At 36.9% G+C, this 23,549-nt stretch overlaps 1 protein-coding gene across 2 annotated transcripts in view; it reads right to left on the bottom strand.

Moving 5' to 3' along the window:
• Positions 1 to 1,995: 1,995 nt before the first annotated feature.
• The window catches only part of LOC129243000 (phosphatase and actin regulator 4-like), a 40,625-nt gene continuing 19,071 nt past the window's right edge, over positions 1,996 to 23,549 (bottom strand). The window contains exons 4-6 of one of the 2 annotated variants that reach the window (XM_054880004.1): positions 15,532 to 15,878; positions 15,105 to 15,381; positions 1,996 to 3,695 (exon numbers count right to left, since the gene is read on the bottom strand). In XM_054880004.1, the coding sequence (XP_054735979.1) occupies positions 3,680 to 3,695; positions 15,105 to 15,381; positions 15,532 to 15,878 (640 nt within the window). In that variant the 3' untranslated portion in view covers positions 1,996 to 3,679. The remainder of the gene's footprint in view (positions 3,696 to 15,104; positions 15,382 to 15,531; positions 15,879 to 23,549) is intronic. The other variant, XM_054880005.1, reaches the window with a different exon arrangement.

Here is a 23,549-nt window from a genome sequence, read left to right as displayed (position 1 = left end):
AGTATCAGTGAACTTTTCCTTATTCAGGGAGTTTATTTTTATTTTTAAAATTCCACTGTGATGTATAAGGTGGCGCAAAATTAATCACCTAATTACGTTTTCAAATAATTTTATTACTAATTCCCAAGTGTCAAATATGATTGATGTTGGGCACCATTTGCAAAAATTATGAATCTTGGGATTGGGTGATTAATTTTGCAACACTTTGTTGATTACTCACACAGTCAACAACAATTTCATATTTCCTGCTTTTAATTCATTTCACCTTATAAACTCTTAGTTTTCTCTGAGCACTTGTCTGCCTTTTATCGCGCATATACATACATATAATATATATATATTATTTTCCAACAAAATAAGTGCGAGGATCTTCTAGAAAATCAACCAAAAAAGTGTTTTCCAGCAGTTACCAATATTTTCTTTTCACTAATAATGTAATTCAGATTTTAAAACTCAAAGACCAACCAATCTCACACACGTTTTTTAGATTAACGGCTTGTGCGCAAAAGTGCAGACCTTAAATTGGCTTTGATAGGCTAAAAATTACCATTAAAGTGCCAAGCGGAATCAAGTGTGGGGTGACGACAATACGAGTATAATAAAATTGCAATTAATCATGGTGTTGTTATTGTTGTTATTCTAACGGCAAAAAATATTTCTCCGTTTTGTTTTTTGGGATACCGCTAATAGATAGTCCTTGGCGGGATTTATCCATCTCGTTTCGATAATGCAGACCCGACTGTCGCGGGAAATGCGGCTCTTAATTACCACCAAACATAACTACCTGAAGAGGATATAACTAATCTCAAAACTTACTTCAATTAAAGCGAAGAGTAAAAATAAAATAAAAATCAAAATAAGAGGCAGCATCGAAATGCATTGCACGATGTGAAGTAAAATTCTCTGGCAACTTGCGTATTGCCGGGAAGTGATTTCATCATGTTCCATGAAGAGGTGAGGCACATACTTATGTATGTTGTTGTTGTAACTGTATACAAATTTCCCATCAATATTTGGTAAATACCGCCGAGGTTTCAGCCATACATACATAAATTATTGTCATTCTGGTAAAGTAGAACCGACTACTATGAGAATGCTTTAGATTTGCTTGGAGACTGCTGGAGTGGTTGTGACAATTTGTCTCAAATAATAAAAATAATACTTATAGAATGATTTATTTTTTTCTCGTAATTTTTTTGTTAAGAAAAATTTAAATAAAAAAATTTTTTATAAAGTTAAAGTACTAAAAACAATGTATACAATTTTTTTATATTTATTTCTATTGTTATACCTTCTAAAAAAAGTTTTTCTTTTAGCGCATTTTTGGTAAATGCGCATTTTGGTAATTGTAAAAAATTCCGCCAAAATACGTACAGCCTACACAGTGAGCCAGCCATTGACAACACGCTTATTAAACAATTAGTATGTGAAGTATGTAGTGGCTGTTTGCTTCCAGTAATGGAAATTTCTTCTATTACGCTTAATGATAACTTTCAACCAATACATTGAAACTAATTGTCAAATAAGGTGTATACATTTTCTTTGTTTTGGCTACTTGGCTCATTGTATACACTACGAAAATATTTATGGATGTATATTACTTTTTAAAGTCAGCATTTAAAGTCAAGTTAAATATTTATTTAAAACAGCGAAAGGATATTTCTTAACAACGAACCTACATCCCTCGATCATAACCTAAGAAACTTCAGAAATTCGCGAAGAAGGGCTTCAGCGTTTTCAATTTACTATATCTCTCTAAGTAAAAGCAAAGACACATTTACATTTAATTAGATGCTGCTAATAGAAATTGCTGTGAAGTTTTAACGCAACGGAAGAGGGAAAAGCTGGTGGGTTGGTTATGACGTTCTGCTAGCCGATGTACTTTGTATAAATTTAGCTTAAAAGATTTACGCATAAGTTTCTCTTGTTTTGTTCAAATTCTCCTTCCTCTTGGTGAATTCAAGAAAGTAAGCATTTGTGAAACTGTTTTCCCCATTTCATTTCATATGCGGTCATTGTTTTATTTCGACTATGAAACTTTCAACGATTACAAAACAAATTTATTGTATGAATTACAATTACGTTAGCTAGTTACAGATTATATTTAAAAATACTTGCATCTTCAACTTTTTAGAGCAGCTACCATTTTGCGGAAGATGTAAACAAGCGTTACAAAAGATAAACAACAATAAATACGGCTTTAACACACGCAAAGTGGAAAAGTAGAAAATTCTTTTCAAAGTCTTTTGTAGACAAGGAGAAAACTTTGTATTTAGATTTAATGGGCGAGTTGAGTTATTGAATGGATGAATGAATGAATGAAAGTACGTTTGTCGGAAGCCTTTGTTATACACATTTACATAATAAATAACAATAATGAGCTTAAAGGTACTTTAAATGACCGAAAGTGTGCGCCATTCAAGCTTACAGTTATAATGGACAAATTAAAATGTACGGCTATTTGCTTTGTTGCTATTATTTTTGCTGTTGCTGTTGCATTGAACATGGCTATTGCGGACAATATTGTTTTCTGCTGTGGTTGTTGTTGCTTTAGTTTTGCCACCGCTGCTGCTAGCGGGATTTATCGTCATGGCGAATCTTGCAAGCCATTCGCGTATTATAATTATTGTTGTTGTTGTAGTTGTTTTGTAATGGAATGAATATTTTGGCGGCTTTGACTCTTTGAACGAGTTTCGAAGAAATTTTGAAAGTCACAGTTCGCTGCTTATCATCACACACTCTCATTGCAGCTTTTCTATCTACCTGCAGCTGATTGTTGATGTCCTGTTGGTGGCACAAATAGTTTATTTGTTGGCATTTTTGTTCAAAGTGACAAATATGTATGTATTTAAGCGCGCCGGGAATCGTACACTCAATGCCAACAGTCAGAATGGCCGCGTTGCCGAGTTGCCAGGCTACGGTTACTCAATGCTGCTTGTTAGCCTTGCTGTTTCTTATTTTCTTTCTGTTGTTGGTGGTGGTGCTCCACGTACCATGTTGTTACAAATTGCTTGCTGCTTTTAATTTGCTGTTGTTCTTGTTGTTGATGTTGTAATTATCGCTGTATGGTAACGTATGCCGCTTCTGCTGTCGTCAACTTTATTTATTGGCTTGCTTCAATTTACTTCAGTTTTCTATGTTTCTTGTTTTTTTTTTGCTTTTGGTAAACTTCTCTGCTGCTAATTTCTTGCTTTATTCTTTAACTTATTTTCAATTCTTATCAACTTTTTATTTTATATACTTTTATTGTAGAAATAGAAATTTATTTGCCATTTTTTACAATTTGTCTTTATTTTCTCATTTAACTTTCGTTTTTGTTTTTTAGTTTGCCTCCATCCTTTCAACAATCTAATTCGCATTTGTGTATGCGTGTGTGTGTCTGTTTGTTTTTGTATTTTTTTTTTTACTTTACCGCCTTTGAGCTATTATTTTTCAATTTTTTTATTACATTTTTTGATGAAGTTTTGAAGTTTTTTTGTAAATTTTTTTATTTTTATTTTTTTAAATCTCATTTTCTCGTTTTTATGCCATCACGCTCAAACTTTTGCTGCTGCTGCTGCTGCCGCTTTTGCTGTTCAAGCACAAAATTGTATTGGTTGCATTTAGAAAATGAGTTTTTCGCTGATGTTGCTGCTGATGTGGCTGCTGTTGCAAGTGTCGTTTGCTGCCCTTGCATTTGTCATGGCCGATGGAACCTGCCGCAAGCAGAACAAGCAAGAAGACAAAGAAGAGGGTTAGGTTAATATTTTATTGATATGAGAAAAAAACGACAAAAAAGAAAAACAACGAAAATTTGCGAGTGTTCTAAAATACCTACAGTCAGTGTCAAAAGAAAGTGTACAGCATGAAGCAATAATAAAAGACTGTGTAAAGTTTGACAACTGATCTCGGACGTTACCTAACTTATGATGCAATTTAAAAGTAAGGGAAAAGGGGCATAAGTTTATCCCCTAAGGTAGTACAAATTGAAAAAAGGTCGTTGTAAGCCATAAAATAACTTTATGTTATGCGCAGTATAAATAACTTTATGTTATTTTATGAATGACACTTAATTATTTATATATTTAACTTTACCAATCCTGCGGATTTGTTCCATATATATTGACGATGGATGTGACTGGCATCTATATATATATTATAGTTTGGAAAGCTTTAATTTCGTAATGCTGAATATCCTTAATCCGAAAGCTCGTAGTTCGACAAACAATTGTGATAACCAAAACCATAAAATTAAACAAATAAAAAATTGGCACTTACACCCTTATTGGTTGTTTGGTCGAACTATAGGAGGACTATTTATCGTGTGCGTCTTGACGTTGTTCCACAAATAGACGGATTTATAGTTTTAAGCCCACTCTGAATGGCAAATGTGTTTTATGGGGAACGTTTTGATGGCAGAAATACACTCATATGTTTGTCAATACCTGTCGAGGAGCGACCGCTATTAGAAACCACCGAAAACCATACGCAAATAAAATACAAGTTAACTTTGTATTTTCAACTTAATTGTTGGATTTTAACAATTTCTGCAACTTTCGGTATATTTCACAAAAGCTTTGACTACTATAAGTTTCCCACAAAAAATGTATTTTACTCATTCTCAGAAGACCTATATGAATCCACGTACGAATCTTCCAATGTTTTACTCTGCCCCTTAGCAATGATTTGACTGAATTCGTTTAAATAAAACTACACTTCTGAAATACAAAAGGATTTATTCTCTTTGCGCAATATCGTCAACTCAAGCAATGCAAAATTACTATAGTCCTCGGAAGAGCGTCAGTAGAAAAGTGATACTCGCAGACTTTTTCGCCTGGTTTCAGTGAAGTGCCGCCCGATTTTACGCAATCTATTATTTTCATTGCGTCTGTTGAGACATGAACAAACTTAAAGCTCTCTTTTACCTACGTTTTGTGGTACAACAAAAACAGTATTGCCTGCCAACTTTTCTAGCAAAAATTTTCATTTCTATGCTTTTAAGTACTTTTTCTTTAGAATGTGCTCTGAAATAAGATGTAGTTTTTCCGAGATGACTTAACGGATTTATCATATTCAGTAGTTCAAGATGGCCGACACAGGATTAAAATTAGACATCTTACATCACCTTTAATTATTGATTCATGATGTACACCACATATTGGAAAATTTTAACAATGTGCTTATTAATTTAATTTTTAATATCAATTTCTTTTTATAAAAATGTAGATCGTACTATAACAAGACCCATTTTGTATGGCTAAAGTTTCAAACTTTGTAGAAAATTTATAAAATTTCGGCAAATTTTCATCGAAATTTCAAACTTTTAAATCAGATTTTTCGGTAAAATTTGGAGTACGCAATTTTATAGTCCATTGAATTGTGATATAATAAAGTGCAAGTTTAAAGAGGCGCAAAAATCGCGTTGATTTTTGACAATTTTTTCTGCCGACGGTGCTTGAAACGTCGAATGTTTGATATTTTTTTCAGGAGAGGAGGAAGAAAACATTATGACTGCTATGAAATAAAAAATCACGTTGTTTATTTTCCTCACTCGTCGCACATTAATGAATAGCGTGGGGTTGAAAAAATAAAATGGACATCTGTAAAAACACAGTCAGTTTGGTTTTAAAGCTCAAAAAGTTTCCAACAAATGATGTGTGGCTTTGTGGACTAATATCTCTTAAAATAATAGTTTGACGAGAAAAAAACACCACCAACACTTTTATGTAGAATGAAACCACTAATATTTCTTTCATCCGAACTGTTGGTCTACGAGTGTCCGTTCTTGATTCTTAAAGGGTCAATGTAAAGTTTTTAAAAACTAATTTTGTTGAACAGCGAAAATAAATACTTGCAAAAATTATGAGTTATATAAGTTTTATCTTTCTAAATGGAAATATTTAATGCACTTTCATTCGACATACTGATTTCTAAAAGATATGCCTTTTTACAGCTGTGGAAGAGTCTCAAGGAGAAAAAACCATTAATTTAATTTTTTTCCTTTGCAAGTTCCGGAAATAATTTAAATCAGCAAAAATTACAACTAAAAATAATACATGCAAAACATTAAAAAGATTTGCAGTCATCTTGTTGTGGAAAAACTTAAGCATTATAACCAATTTTTTTTTCAAAAACAAAAAGAGTTTGAAGGTTAATATTTCTTAAAATAGTTATTTCAGGACAAATCGAAACTAAAATACTTTCACGTAATGTGAAATAAGCAATATTTATTTTAGATAAACTAGAAGAATTAAAAGTAAAATACTTTCTTTTGAGTATTTGGCTTGGAAAAACTCCGTGGTTTTTAAAATTTTCTTGATTGCTATGACCAAAAAAACTAGTTACCCTTATTTTTAGTTTTTATTTAATATTTACCCATGCGTAAATTTGGTAGAAATGTGTACAGCTTTAAATTTCCCTTAAAAAATGTCTCATAAATTATGCCCTATTCTTTATTAAAAAAAAAAAAACAAAAACAAACAAACAAAAAAATTCAATTGTTTTTACAGAGACCTCGAAAACCCTCAAATCTAAAATAAAAATTAAAAACAAATATATTTTTCTCGTATTTTTTTTTTTATTTTCGGTATGCTATGCTTGTTCTAGTTCTTATCTGTCGAATTTCAAACTAGTTCCAAACACGGTTTGCACATTAACGTTAATTTGATCAATAAACAAAAAGATATTTCTTTTTTATTTCCCTTATCAGTAATGCGAACGGTGAAATGTCCTTAACAAAAAAGGAATCGTTTTGCTGAATATCAAAAAAATGTGAAAAAAAAATTTATTACGCTCTAATTAGCCTTGTAAAAATGGGTCGCAGAAGAAAATACCAAGTGGTTGGATCATGCTTTCGAGTTGATAAGGGGCAATGTGTGTGCAAATTTTGCTGTGGAAAATTTTCAAGGAATCATTTGGATAGCTATAAAAGCCATTTATATAGAAAGCACATGTATGTTTAGCTCTAGCTTCTCCAATGACAAAAAAAAATATCCTCATAATTGAGGGGCACAAAACAGGTACATATATAATCAAGCATATTATGTTGAAATAAATAATAGTTTACAAATCTGGCACTAAATATCTACAGGGTGCACACAATGCGGCGCATTTTAAAGGATGATTTGAATTTGTTTCAATTTGATTCAATTGGCACAAAGAATATTCCCGACAGACATTCACGTCGGAATACGGCCAAACAGTCGCTCGAATGGTTGAAACTGAACCCAATTTTTGGAAGCAAATTTTAATGACTGACATTTTAACCTCTGGAAGAGTGAATAAACAAAATTGCCGCATTTGCGGAACTGAGAATCCACACGAGATCCATGAAACGCCATTGCATGACCGGAAAGTAACTGTTTGGGCCGGCATTTGCGCTAAAACCATCATTGGGCCATATTTTTACCAAGAAAATGAAACGGTCGATGGAAACCGATATCGATGGATGTTGGCTCATTATGCCTGCCCGCAAATGCGCGAGGAAGCTTTAGACGGTTACTGGTTTCAACAAGACGGTGCGCCACGCCACACTGCGAATGCAACAATTGAATTTCTGCAACGACGTCCCGGGACGTCTAGTGTCAAAAAGAGGCGACATCGACTGGCCCCCCAGATCACCTGTCTTAACCCCCCCGGACTTATTTTTGTGGGGTTATCTGAAAGTAAGGTTTACAAACATTCGAGCCGAAATCGATGCTATAAAACCCGAAATGATTGACAAAGTGATGACAAACGCAAAAAAAATCGCAGTTTATGATTGCTAATAAAGGTGGACACATTTTTATGATATTGTATTCAAAAAATAGTTTTAATAAATTGTAAACAACCAAATCAAATAAAAATACCTCACTTACACAAATCAGTTTGTTTTTCAAAGTTATTCAATGTTTTCATAACGACATAAAAGATGGCGCACCCTTTACTCTCTACATTACATCCGTTTACCTTCTATGAATAATATGAAAGCTTTTAGATATTGAGGAAACTAAATTTTTAAAACTAATATGTTTTAGTAATTATTGGCATGCTTTTTTGTTTATAAATTTAATTTATAATTTCATTATTTTATTTTAAATATTAAAACAATTATTGTTTGTTTATTTCGTCCATAGAAAAAGTGATGCAGCAGTGGCTAATTGACACTTCTTACTGCAATGGTTGCTGATGTTGAAAAGTTAATAAACGCCATGGTTATGGTTCTTAATTCATTACAAGTGCACATGTCCTATACTAGTGGATTTTCCTGCAGGCCTTTAAACATATTCTCACACATTCGTATACACAGTCCCTTTTCAAATATAAATTGAGTGCGCTCAGTTGAAAAATTACTTGGTAACTCAACCAAAATGAAAGCTAGGAGTAAATCGAAAAACTACACAATTTTCAAGACCAAAATTGAATAATACATAGATATTAGCAAAAAAAAAAAAAAAAAACAAAAAACAAAAAAAACAAGGTACATAAATAAATGAGTAATGTTTGACTGAAATAGCCGACTCAGAATGTGTTCAACAGAGCCAACTAGAAAACTGCTGTGTCCATTCTATTCGTAGGCGGCGGCAAGGCAGCGAAGAAGTTTTAAGGGCAAGTAATTCACTTATGGTTTATGTAACTCAAAAGGTTCGTATTTTCTATTTCTAAAATAAAAAGTCCTAGCTCAGTGATGACAAATGAAAGGAAAAAAGTTCATACGGTTCATTGCTGCTCTTGCTTTGTCACTTCTGGGTGGGTAGCAGACCAATTAATGAAAATTTAAAATTGAACTATTGACAAACTCAAACGAAATAATATAGGGTTTTTCAGTAAGAGCGCTTCAACTTTTGAACTTTTTTGAATAAAACTCAAACGGTTTGACTTTTTTAACTAATTTTTTTTTTATTATCGAGTTTGAACATATACATTTAAGTACGAAATTCGATTTCTTTTGCATGACCACCGCGTGCACGTTTTACGAAGTCCAATCGTTGAACCCAATTTTCGACTACTCTTTTGCATAAATCGGCCGAAATTCCAGCAATTTCGCGTTCAATATTGGCTCTGAGCTCACAAATCGTCGCCGGCTTGTTATGGTAGACCAATGACTTCACATAACCCCAAAACGGCTTGTTAAATGGACCGTAAAATGGCCGTAATGCTCTTAAAGTAGCAGCAACAGAACGATTATTTTCATAAAAAATTTGCACAATTTGCAATCGTTGCTCAAGTGTGTAGCGTTCCATGATGAAATGTATACTAATGAAGTTTACAAATGACAAGCGAAAAATAAAAAATATTGCGTCGTTCGCCCTCCCTATCGGAAAAAAGTTGAAGCGCACCTATTGAACAACCCTATATATTTATAGGAAAATATACTATATGGAGTTGTATATGAAATGTTAAAATATTGTTCATGAACTGCACACCAAATAGCAGGGGCAGAGGGCAGTTGGTGCTGGGGTTAGTGGCTGCTAAGAAAATATTTTTTTTCATGTAGACCTTCTTTTATTAGTGTTTAGATTCCTAATACTTTTTACGTTAGTTTTCTTTCTAATGCTACATGTAAATATGATCACTACAGTTTCTATACATTGGCGCTTTTGGGACACTTAATCTACCACATTTGAGCACATACATATGTATGCTAGGTGCAAGTAGTATGTGCTGTAAGCGCCAGTTTTGCTTGAAAAATGCATTTTACAACATACACTGGGTGTGGTATACATATTAGCATAGTAGTTAGTAATCAATATTTCATATTCATACTGATGTGGTACGTAGCAACATTTGTGATGATTTGGATCATAAAACCTTAAAAAATAATTATCATCTCGTAGAATTTAAAAAAAAAATCGGTCTACAAAATTTGAAAACTGCTTGATATTTTTTTCAAATTTTGTGTAAAATATGAAACCTGTGTTTAAAAAAAACGGGAGCGCAAGGTTTTTACTATTTTTTAATTAAAAAAAACGTAGTTTACTTCCTGCCAAAAAACTATCGGGAATTATTCATTTAAAAAGCGCGCGTTACACATACATACACTCGAAACTGAAATTGCGCTTAAAGTTGTTTTACTAAAATGGTTAAAAACTTGTGAAACGTACTTTGTCTAAGTGTGTGAGTTTAGGTTAGGGCTCGTCTTAAAAAAAGTTCAGCTTCGCCTAAATCAGAAAAGGCTTCTTTCCTAGAATACCCGATTGTAGTCTATTTTGTATGGGAATGAAGCATTGTTAGATAGACTACAATTGGAGTTTCTTTTCATTTAGAAGAAAAAGTGCTAATTTGAATTATAGTCCTTTTCTTAGAGAAATCTAGACTTTTCCCAGCAAAACTAATTAAAGATTTACATACTACTGTGGGCAAAAGGTAAGGTGAATTTGGTTGTAAAATGAAAAATCTTTATTTATTCTTGTAAATCAATTTCATCCCCTTCAAAATAATCCCCTCTCGATGAAATACACTTATGCCAACGATTTTTCCAATCCCCGAAACATGCCAAATAGTCCATTTCCGCTATAGCCATCAGCACCTTCTTCGATTCAGCTTTTATCTCCTCAATCGACTCGAAACGCGATCCCCGGAGTGATGTCTTGAGTTTTGGGAATAGCCAGAAGTCACATGGAGCCAAACCAGGCGAATACGGTGGTTGCGGAACGATATGCGTTGAATTTTTGGCGAAATGGTCACGAAGAACGAGTGCAGTGTGAGACGGTGCATTATCGTGAAGCAAAAACCAAGAGTTGTTGGCCCATAATTCTGGTCTTTTTAGACGAATTGCTTCACGTAAACGACGCATAACGCTCAAATAACATTCCTTATTAACAGTTTGACCAGGTGAAAGGAATTCATAGTGCACCACACCACGAAAATCGAAAAAAACTGTCATCATGACCTTTATTTTTGAACGACTTTGACGTGCTCTTTTCGGTCTGGCCTCGCCTTTAGCACGATATTCGCTTGATTGGTCGGTTGTTTCAGGGTCGTAAGCATAAATCCAAGTCTTATCTCCCGTAATGATGTATTTGAGCTTGTCCTGATAGTCTGAAAGCATTGTTTCACACACATCAACGCGACGACTTTTTTCCAAGAAATTGAGAGTTTTCGGTACCAAACGAGATTTGACTTTTCGTAGGCCCAAATGGTCTTTCAAAATGGTTTTCACAGATCCTTCTGATATTCCGATCATATCATTAAGGTCTTTAACAGTCAGCCGACGATTTTTTAGCACTAACTCCTTCACTTTATTGACGTGTTGGTCATCTGTTGACGTCGATGGTCGTCCGGAGCGCTCCAAGTCATCAACACGTTCTCGACCCTCTTTGAAGTCTTTGTACCACTTATAAACATTTTTCTGCGACATGGTCGAATCACCAAAGGCCTTCTCCAACATGCTAAACGTTTCCGCAGCCGAAATTTCATTCCGCAAACAAAATGGCACTTCTCTGATCAATCAATTCAGACATTGTAAAAATCGAAAAATGCACTCTTGGTCGTTTGGTAAACACAAGCGTAAATATATTACTGATAATGACATTCATATGAAAGTTGGCCCAGATATTATTAACAGTGCTGCCAACTCATGAAAAAAATAATTAGAGCGAAATTTTAATCCCGCGAAGTTTGACAAATAAATTTACCTTACTTTTTGCCCACAGTAGTAAGTGCAAGGATTTCAAATACATTTTTTGTTTCTATTTTTTGTGGAAATTTACTGTTCCATTGTATGCTACAATGCATAAGTACTATTTAACAACTTCACCATTTATTTCACTCGCCCGCCCATTCAAGTCACTTTGCGACTACAATAAATGTTTACTTTCTAATTTCTTTACATTCTGTCGCCTTGCACTTTATTGAACCAGCTTCAATTGTTTTCGAGTATAGAATACACACATAGCATAGGGCAAAAATGCAAGTGGACTCTATGCAGAAACACTCGCATATACATACATATGTATATATTCACATACTTATGTGAGCTTAAACGGATTTGAGGACGAATGCTTGCAACAAATGTGCCCCTCGACAGTGCCATTGTGTGACAGGAAGTGGCATTGAAATTAAACTTTTGCGCAGAGCAAAGTTAGTTCCCTGTCTCATGCTACAATTGTACAATACTAAATTTCATCATTACAACAATAGTATTTTTTCAAATTGTCCATCTCACACTTTAACTGACCTTTGTTTGAGATGCCTTCTGCTGATGTAAAAGTGCCTGTGTATTGTGTAGATACTTTTGGCACGATGCTTACTCTCTGTTCGTCGTTAATAGTTGGCAATATAAGTTCTACCTGTGGCCGTGGTTTTAGTGGTATTTTATTGGCAAAAGTAATGCCCAAATGACATTTTAATTAAGCCAATTGACAGCGAAAGCTCCCAGTACAAGCTGAGTCTGACTTACTGGTAGTGAGCGAGCTGTGTATGGGATGAGATTGTAAAATGCGGAATCTTTTCCAATTTAAAACACATCAAATTCTTAGCTAGTTTTACTGAAGCGTTTTCTTTTAAAGAGAACTGATATTTGAACTTTGAAAAAAAAAAAAAAAAAACAATTGGATTAGATGCCTGATAATAACGTGGACCGACGGTATACAATGAGGCAAGAAAATGTGCTATAAAATATCCTTTAAAAATAAGTCACCGATTTCATTTTCAACAAGACAGTCCGGGCTTTGCATGTTGATGTTGATGTAATAGCATAAAACATTCCCTATACATTTTTCGGAAATACTGCTAATAGTTCTTGGCCGGATATATGATACTTAACCGTATAACATAGGTGTGATTGTCGGTCGTTTGTCTCCTTTATTGCGTTCGATGATATAATCATTCAGTAAAGTACATATCATACATGCATACGTTTTTTCTTCACAGCTATCGAGCTTGTTGCAGAAAAAATCCAGTGTGGGCAATTGTGAATCACAATGAAGTGAGTGCATGACTGAAATCACTGATGATCTTAAATTTCAAACCACGTCCCTCACCGTGTTTATATTGAATGTGGAGGACAGATGCTCTAAGTATTTTTATGCGTCTTAGAGATTTTAGAAACATTTTCTTCACATTTGAAATAAAACGGTCAACTAAAGGATGATCATCATTTCTTCACAAATTCCATGCAGCCCAAACAGAAAGCCCTTAGCTGCTTTTTTATATATGGTACTGCATCTGCTACCAGTAATAAAAATTTTGGGGAGTGATCCTAAATTCTGCATAATAATATTCGTTTGTGTAAAAATTCTGAAAAAATGTGAAACAAATTCTATTTCCTTTGGTTCTGACATCTGTATTTAAAAAAAAAAAATTGTATTTATTTAAAACTCAAAAAGAAGTGAAAAAATTGGCAATTCAACAAAAATATATGGATTTTAAAACATATGCGAGGTGCAATCTTTTCGGAAATTTTGGGCATGCAGCGCGTGGCAGCGAAGTTTGTTCCAAAATTGCTGAATTTTGAGCAAAAACAACGTCGCATGAGCATCGCTCAGGAATTGTTGAATGATGTCAACGATGATCCAGATTTGTTTAAAATGATCATAACTAGTGACGAATCATGGGTATATGATTATGGCATCGAAACCAAAACCCAATCGCTGCAATGAAAGAGTCCAGGAGAGCCAAGACCAGGTTCGATCAAATGTCAAGGTTTTACTCACTGTTTTCTTCAATTACCATGGAGTATTGCAACAGGAGTTCTTACAAAAAGTGCATATCAGAACTGCTTCAAAGATTGGAAAAAAAGCTGGCACAAGTGGGGGGTCTACTTTGAAGGGGATAAATAGAAATTGATGAATAAATAAATATTTTTTGAGAAGAATGAAATTCACCTTGGCTTTTGAACACACCTGGTGAATATAAAGGTAAAAAGACAAAGAGTTATAAATGTTCCTGCATTCACAATAACAGCAGTGCGACATATTGGAAAGTTTTGATTATTAATAAATTTTTAATTTAATTTTTTTATAAAAATATAGTTTATACTACTTATACAATAGAAACTATATAAAAAAAATTGAGAAATTTTTCCCAATTTTTAACCTTTTGAATAAGAATCTTTAGAAAACCTTCGAGATAGCATTTTTATAGCCCATTGAATTTCGATATAATAAAATACAATGGCTTGAAACTACATTGATTTTTATTAAGATGAAAAGGAAGAAAGTGCATAGCACAGACAACAAATAATTATAGAAAATCAACGCGAATTTTAAGCCAGTACAACTAGTACAACACACAATACAATATCAGAATTGAACGGGCTGCAAAACTGCATGTGAAAAAGTTTCAGATTTTGAGGAAAATTAGTTTGATGTTGTTTTTTTCAATTTGTTCGAAGTTAGAAACTCTATAAAGTTTTTGTTGTAGTATGAACCATGTTTAAAAAAAAAATAGAAATAAAAAATGAATATATAGTCGGGGCTGCTGTTATTGTGAACACAGGTTTAGGGCTCACTAAAGGCAACTAGTAGTCAGGGCTTCACGCAACATGTAATTGAGACGTATGCGTAAATCCTCTGTTGGATGTTTATCTTAGCATATTTGTCAATATCTGTGTATCTTAATGTTATCCTACAAATACACAAATGAAGGAGCCTACAGTTTTACGCCTTCTCTGAATAGGAGCTGGTTTAGGAGATGCTTTTTCATGGCATAAATGTACTCAAAGGTTCGACATTGGCTTCCGAGGGTCGATCATTGTTAAAGAAGTTGATGTTTCAGGTTTAAGAGATTTACAGAGATTTGCAGACCATAGCGCGGCGGCCGATATACTCGCGTAAAATGCCGTTTTCGGTTTGCCACTTCTCTGTTCACTTGACGAAAGAACAACTTCACTTGTACGTGAAAGCAACAAAAATGTCATCGAGCAAGATTCGCCATTTATTATATCTGATGAAACTGGAATAAATCACTACATTCCATCTTGTCAACTCTCTTTTCTGATATTAAGACTAATACTGATTACGTGTCTCCAAACAAATGCCACTTTCCATAACTGCCAAAGCTAGTTTATTTATCCCAATTGCTTCATCTATTCGCCACTCGCTAACACATGGCGAAACCAATACGGTTTATATACAGTTGAAAGTCCAAACTATTAACGTTTTTAATATGGAGCTACTATAGTTTTGTAGTTTATTCTTAATTACCTTGTCAAATGCCGACTACCCTCGTGTACCGCCATTTCGGATGATTTGAATTCATTCAATTCCTTACGTATGGCGGCCTTATCCTTCGGCGTCAGTCTTGTCCATGGCTTATCAGCACGTCGATCATAGTCATGCGCCTGTGTCACCTCAATATAATCGTTGAAACGTATTATTTTCTTCTCTTTCAGTTCCTCGACCGTGGGTCGGAAACTCAGCTTTCGCAACAAATACGATTTCTTCTCCTCCTTTTGTTTCTTCTCTTCGGCGGGTGATTGTGCTGAACCAATAAGAAATAAGCAATAATCATATAAATTCATACAATAAAAACATTTTATTGCATACATAGGTAAGTGTAAGTGTATATATGTATATGTGTATGTTCGTATAAATATTGTAAAATTCATTATTGTGACAATGAAACACTCACTCTTTAATATATTGCGTTCCACCAGCTCCTCAGCTGTGGGCCGCATTGACAGTCGACGTATGAGTCGTGCGCCAATGGCTTCCTTTGACTCCTTCAGCTCATTATCGGTGACCTGATGCAGGATATTTCGATTGATCAAATCCTGTTTATCTGGCCGCAATTGCAACTTCAGCGATAATGACTCTTTGCGCGCAATTTTCGCCTGCCGGTCATTATCATCATCACGATACAGAATACGTCCATCACCTTCATCGCTGTCACTGCTGCTCTCGCGTATCACAAACGGTCGTGTATTCTCCTTATTCTCAACGGTGCTGGGCAGATTGATGTTGAACACTTGCTGCCTGCTGCGTTAAGTGAAAGCCACAAAAATGTGGCGCAGCACAGTTGACAGTTTTGCAAATATATATGTATAAGCGTGAGTATGCGGGTGCAGGTTGTGTGTGTTTGGCAAGTGATGCATGTAGGCAGCGCCATTAAGAGTGTTTTTTATTGAAATAAAAAGAGAGAAAATTGTATAAAAACAAGAGTAAGTAAATATTTTTATTATGATTTATTTGATTACAATTTAATGAGGTTTCCATATTTAGATTTGTGTACAAAACAAATAAGTATTACATATATATGGTGTGGTTGTGTGTGTATAGAAGATTTAATACAAAATGCGCAAAAACAGTTAACATGTAAGGGGTTGGTTGGCATGCAGATGGTGGTTGTGTGGGTTGAAAGCACAAACACAGATTTTAAAAGATGTATGTCATGGAAATATTAAATAAAAATAGCCAATTTTACTTTATTTAGGCAACCATGTTTTTCTCATTTATTTATTTTATTTTTAAACTTTTCACGTCCTCACAACTTTCTTCTTCTTCTTAATTGGCGCGATAACCGCTTACGCGATTTTGGCCGAGTTTAACAAAGCGCGCCAGTCGTTTCTTTCTCGTGCTAACCGGCGCCAATTGGACACACCAAGTGAAGCCAAGTCCTTCTCCACCTGATCTTTCCAACGCAGAGGAGGCCTTCCTCTTCCTCTACTACCACCAGCTGGTACCGCATCGAATACTTTCAGTGCCGGAGCGTTTGTATCCATTCGGACGACATGACCCAGCCAACGTAGCCGCTGGATCTTTATTCGCTGTGCTATGTCTATGTCGTCGTAAAGCTCATACAGCTCATCGTTCCATCGTCTGCGATATTCGCCGTTGCCAACGTGCAAAGGTCCAAAAATCTTGCGCAGAATCTTTCTCTCAAACACTCCAAGCGTCGCTTCATCGGATGTTGTCATCGTCCAAGCTTCTGCGCCATACGTAAGGACGGGCATGATGAGAGTCTTGTAGAGTGTTAGTTTTGTTCGACGAGAGAGGACTTTACTGCTCAGTTGCCTACTTAGTCCAAAGTAGCACTTGTTGGCAAGAGAGATTCTACGTTGGATTTCAAGGCTGACATTGTTATCGGTGTTAATGCTGGTTCCTAAATAGACGAAGTCTTTTACAACCTCGAAATTATAACTGTCTACAGTGACGTGGGTGCCGATACGCGAGTGCTCCGACTGTTTGTTTGAAGACAGGAGGTACTTCGTTTTGTCCTCGTTCACCACCAAACCCATTCGCTTTGCCTCTTTATCCAGTTTGGAGAAGGCAGAACTAACAGCGCGGTTGTTAAGGCCGATGATGTCAATATCATCGGCATACGCCAACAATTGTACGCTCTTATAAAAAATTGTGCCTGAGCGATTAAGTTCTGCGGCTCGTACGATGCTCTCCAACATCAGGTTAAAGAAGTCACACGACAGCGAGTCACCCTGTCTGAAACCTCGTTTGGTATCAAACGGCTCGGAGAGGTCCTTCCCAATTCTGACGGCGCTGCTGGTGTTGAGCAACGTCATCCTACATAGCCGTATTAGTTTTGCGGGGATACCAAATTCAGACATCGCGGCATACAGGTAACTCCTTTCCGTACTGTCGAATGCAGCTTTGAAGTCGACGAAAAGATGGTGCGTGTCGATTCTTCTTTCATGGGTCTTTTCCAAGATTTGGCGTATTGTGAATATTTGGTCGATGGTAGACTTTCCAGGTCTGAAGCCACACTGATAAGGTCCAATCAGTTGGTTGACGGTGGGCTTCAGCCTTTCACACAATACGCTCGCTAGAACCTTATAGGCGATATTTAGAAGACTAATCCCGCGGTAATTGGCACAAATTGCAGGATCGCCCTTCTTATGGATTGGGCAGAGCACACTTAAATTCCAATCGGCAGGCATGCTTTCATCCGACCATATTTTGCATAGGAGCTGATGCATGCACCTTACCAGCTCCTCGCCGCCATGTTTGAATAGCTCAGCCGGCAGTCCGTCGGCGCCCGCGGCTTTGTTGTTCTTTAGCCGCGTTATCGCTATTCTCACCTCGTCATGATCGGGTAGCGGAACGACAATTCCGTCGTCAACGATTGGGGTATCGGGATCTTCACTTTCTCGGTGACATGCGCAGCTGTCACTGTTTAATAGGTTCGAGAAGTGTTCCCTCCATAATCTAAGATTGCTCTGTACGTCAGTCACCAGTTCGCCGTCTTTGTTCTTACAGGAAAACGCCCCGGTCTTGAAACCTTCTGTAAGCCGCCGAACTTTCTGGTAGAATTTTCGGGCGTTGTTCCTGTTGGCCAGCATCTCAAGCTCTTCGCACTCACGTATTTCGGCCTCTCGTTTCTTCTTTCGGATAATACGTCTCTCTTCCTTTTTCAGCTCTCTGTAGCGATCCCACATGGCTCGCGTTGCGCCCGATCGCAGCGTGGCTCTATAGGCGGCATCCTTTCTTTCTGCGGCAGCATGACATTCCTCGTCGTACCAATTGTTTTTTCGGGCTCGCCGGAATCCGATTTCTTCTTCGGCGGCGGTACGTAGGGAACGAGAAATGTTGCTCCATTGCTCGCGCATGCCGGGTTGTTGGGCAGTGCTCTCCGAGAGCAGGAGTGAGAGTCGAGTGGCGAATCTTCTGGCTGTCTGTTGTGATTGCAGCTTTTCGATGTCGAACATTCTTTGCGTAGGTAGATGTACGTTTTTTGCTGCACAGAGGCGGGTGCGCAGTTTGGCTGCAACAAGGTAATGATCCGAGTCGATGTTGGGTCCTCGGATCGTACGTACATCTAATACACTAGAAGCGTGTCTTCCATCTATCACAACATGATCGATCTGGTTTCGCGTTTTTCGATCAGGAGACAGCCAGGTGGCTTGGTGAATCTTCTTATGCTGGAATCTGGTGCTGCAGACTACCATGTTTCGGGCCCCGGCGAAGTCGATCAGCCTCTGTCCGTTACCGGATGTTTCGTTGTGCAGGCTGAATTTTCCGACTGTGGGACCAAAAATTCCCTCCTTGCCCACCCTGGCGTTGAAGTCGCCAAGCACGATTTTTATGTCGTGGCGGGGGCAGCGCTCATAGGAACGTTCCAGGCGCTCATAGAAGGAATCTTTGGTCGCATCGTCCTTCTCTTCCGTCGGGGCGTGGGCGCAAATTAGCGATATGTTGAAGAAACGGGCTTTGATGCGGATTGTTGCGAGACGCTCGTCCACCGGAGTGAACGACAGTACTTGGCGACGAAGTCTCTCTCCCACAACAAATCCGACACCGAATTTGCGCTCCTTTACATGGCAGCTGTAGTAGACGTCGCAAGGTCCCATGGTTTTCTTTCCTTGCCCCGTCCATCGCATCTCTTGGATGGCAGTGATGTCAGCCTTTACTCTCACGAGGACATCAACCAGCCGGGCAGAGGCACCTTCCCCATTAAGGGACCGGACATTCCAGGTGCATGCCCTCAAATCATAATCCTTAGTTCGTTTGCAGGGGTCGTCATCAGTATAGGGAGGTCTCATCCGAGGCTTTTTAAAACTTTTCATTGGGGGCGATTTTTAAGTGGCGGGTCCCAAACCCAACGCACAACCAGCTATCCTGGAATGTTTCGCCTTCTCACGTTAGCTCACTCCCGAACGGATGTTCGGAAGCTACCCAGAGGATACGTGGGCTAATCCCGGCCGTTGTGAGCTGCTTGAACCATATGCAGAAGAATCGTCCTGGCCATTCCCAAGTGAATGGCGATCAGTAACTTTCCCCACTTGCGTGGACTTCTACACATGGAACCATCCTCCTCCTCACAACTTTACATACACATAAAAGTAAAATGAAAGAAAAAAAAACAACAAAAAAAACATGTACAATATATACATATATATAAAGATATATATATACATATATATATATAGGAAAATTACAATAATAATTATAAAAACAATATTAGGAGAATTATTTGGCACAAAAATAGTACTTTTTATTACTTAGTCCAAGATATCATGATTCAAAAAAAACTGTTTACTGTTCGATATGCACATAAATCAATTACTTGTCTTCGAAAACCGAAGTTGTTATAGGTCAAAGAACTTAAAGCTGCGCTTAGTAGGACCGTACCCTAGCACCGTAACCATAACCGTAGTAGCCGTATTTTTGTATTAAATTTTGGTTTTCCCCGGTAACCGTAAACAGCTGTGAAATACTTTACATTTGTTTCGATATTTGCGATAAAAATTTGAATATTAAAAATGAACGACGAAAAATGAATAGACTTAATGGAAAATTATCTGTCAAAATGTGATTGAATGTTGCGGCTATGGTTACTGGTAAGGTTATGCCTAGGGCACAACTAATTACTGCTTAACACGTTCAGCGCGACCCCAGTTCCCACGTGGCCGTCTCCAGTTTCTGGGGACCGTCGTTACATTTATCGTGGAACCAACAGTATTAAGATTAAAAGGCAATGAATGAATATAGTCAATTCTTCTTTCTCGAAGTGGAATTTGTTAATCTACTCGCTGTGTCAGTCAATTTACCAATTGTCTGATATTTTTTGTCCGGTAGAGAGGAACAGAGAATTGATCGCTGATAATATTACATTTTCGAGCGGCCGTTTTCAGCCGGCCGAGAGAAAAAGTCAGAAATATCGGCGCCGCGCTCAACGTGTTAAGCCGTCATCTCCTGGAACATTTTTAAAATCGCTATACTAGTCCAGTGTTACGCTACTGTGAAATAACTATGACGTTGGTATGTAAATAACTACAGCCTACATTGCCTCATCTTTGTTGGTATGTTTTGTACTGCACTCGGAAAATGATTTTCAAACAAAGAATTGCAATTCGCTTTTGTATTAAACTTACCGTATAGTATAGAATCTTATCGAAAGGTGTTAAATGTTTCAAAAATTGTACGGTGTCGACTGTTTATACCATAAGCAAACTTACGTGTGGCTCATGCGGTTTCAATGTGCTAGAGCAAGGCTTAGTGATGACAAAGAGAGGAGGTCGACTAGTCTCACAATGTGAATTATTTTTATAAAATATCAAAGAGTGATGATTCCATCAAAAATAATACAAAAAATCGTCTGCGGAAGCCTTTGAAAAGGAACTAGAGATTTTTCATTCAAAAGTGTATCGCATTTCGAACAGTCTTAGGTATTTTCCCAGCTCAAGTCAGATTTGTGTTACACAAGCTGATAGACGACTAAAAAATCAACAGTGTTACTGATCAAGAGCTGAGTAAAGACATTTCTGACAGAAAGACAATTTATTTCGCTACACCATCAAAATTATAAACCAGTATTACTTTATAATGATAGTTTATACTACAACAAAATCCATGTAGCGCACAGTTTCAAACTTTGTACAAGATTTCATCAAAATTTTCCAAACCTTTAACCGGGAAGTTTTTCGGAATTTTTTTGGCTATGTAGTTTTATATTATAGTCCATTGTATTTTAGTTTAAACCATAGGCGGCTACCATAGCCGAATGGGTTGGTGTGTGACTACCATTCGGAGTTCAGAGAGTATGTAGGTTCGAATCTCGGTGAAACACCAAAATGAAGAAACAATTTTTTCTAATAGCGGTCACCCCTCGGCAGGCAAAGGCAAACCTCCGAGAGTATTTCTGCCACGAAAAAGCTTCTCATAGAAAACATCTGCTATTCGGAGTCGGCTTGATACTGTAGGTCTCTCCATATGTGGAACAACATCAAGACGCGCGCCTCAAATAGGAGGAGGAGCTCGGCCAAACACCCAAAAAGGGTGTACGCGCCAAGGTATATACATATATAGCACTTAGTATGCGTTTCACGTGAAATGGAAGGTGGAATGAAAATTTATACAAACTGCATTGCCGTGAAATATGCGTGAAATTTTGCATCTATCTCACGGCAAAGTACTTAGTCTTACTATAAATTCTGTGACAAATTTTACAATGCATACGGCGAAAACAAATTCGCAGATAAAAGTTCCATTATTTTTCCTTTTGTTCGTATGCATGTGGCAAATTTCGCTCGTTAACAAAAGAGGTGGGAGCTAAGGGAAATAGCATTCTAGTGATTGCATTACATACATACATAGATGTGGTAAAAGTGCAAATGAGATTTACGAATTCTTAAAAAAACTTTATATTTCGAGAATGTTTGTTTACCGTACGGTCAATCGTTTTTCTCAAACGTCTGAAGTGACGGACTGAAAAAGAAGTGGTCGTCCTCGCATCGTTCGAACCTGTGCAGCCATAAAAATCGTTCGAGAAATAATTCTCAGAAATTCCCTTAGAAAGCAGAAAATCATGTCCAGGGAAATGAATGTATCGACCAGATCCATGTCAAGACTAATTAGACATAATACCCACATGAAAGCCTTTCGTTGCTTAACTGGTCAGCATGCGCTTGAAGAAAATTAGACTCGACAGATGCAAGCAGCTTCTCCGGTGGCACGCGGTTAACGACCATAAAAATATTATTTTCACAGATCAGATAATTTTCACTCTTGAAGGAATTTTTAATAAGCAAAACGACAAAAGCTATGCTAAAACTTCTAAAGACGCAAAAATGTTGTTCCAAGGGTTTAGTGTGGCCACCGACCAGCCTCCGTAATAGTTTGGTGAGAAGTGTCTTGTAAAGGCGTTACATCTCTTCATTTCTGCGAAAAAAGAGGTTAAGATGGGGGTAAAAGTGTACTAGGAGGGTGTCTTATAAGGCGTGGTGGAGCAGTTAAGCAGTAACCTTTTCAGTGGAGAGCGTTGGATCTTCCAGCAAGATTGCGCTCCAGCCCATACGGCAAACCCACCCAGCAGTGGTTAAAAACAACATTCATGGGTTCATAGCCGCAGAAGATTGGCCGTCTGGAACCCTAGGTCTGAATCCATTGGGCTACTGTTTGTGGTCAGAATTGGAGAGCATGGCCTGCCAAAGGTCTCACAGAAATTTGGTGAGTCTCAAACAAACTTTGGTTCGAGCAGCGACGTCAATATCCATGGAAACCGTGCGTGCTGCAACAGCTGAATGACCTTATCGTTTGAAGGCTTGTGTAAAATCAAATGGTGACGATTACGAATGAAAATGTAAATTTTTTCTTTATTATTTACAAGGTTAAATAAAATTAACTTCATTAAAAAAACTATTATAATTTCATATCTGCTTATATAACGGACTTAACTTGTAACCGAACTGATGGCAGAACTAAGTACATACATACAATGTGGCGTAAAGTTTATCGCCTCATTGGAAGATTTATAATATTTGCAAATGGCGTCGTACCGAAATCACATTGTAAACCTTTGAAGCATACAGCTGCAGTATACAAAAATACAAATAATGGAGGGTGTAAGCGTCAAAGTAAAGGTCACTCAAAATAATAAAGTAATAGAAAAACACCATGGGATGATTAATTTTGCACCACGTATATATTAAATTTTGCGCGTACATCCTAGTTTCAATGTTTGGCCGACCGAGCTCCTCCTCTAATTTCTAAACATCAAGGCGTTCTAATATTACTGTATCAATTAGTTTTTATATGTACGTTGGCACGTACCCTGAGGAGCTAACAGACCAAGACTCGCAGTATCTGTATCTAAAAACCCTACCTCGAACATACCAGATTTTACGATTTGCCGGGAAAAACTAAATTTTTTTTCGGTTCAGACCCTTTAATGTAGGTACTCATACATACAAGTACAAG

Source organism: Anastrepha obliqua, chromosome 3, assembly GCF_027943255.1.
Source record: "Anastrepha obliqua isolate idAnaObli1 chromosome 3, idAnaObli1_1.0, whole genome shotgun sequence".
Taxonomy (NCBI): domain Eukaryota; kingdom Metazoa; phylum Arthropoda; class Insecta; order Diptera; family Tephritidae; genus Anastrepha; species Anastrepha obliqua.
Note: the sequence above shows the minus strand (reverse complement) of the source record. Positions and strands in the feature narration are given on the sequence as shown.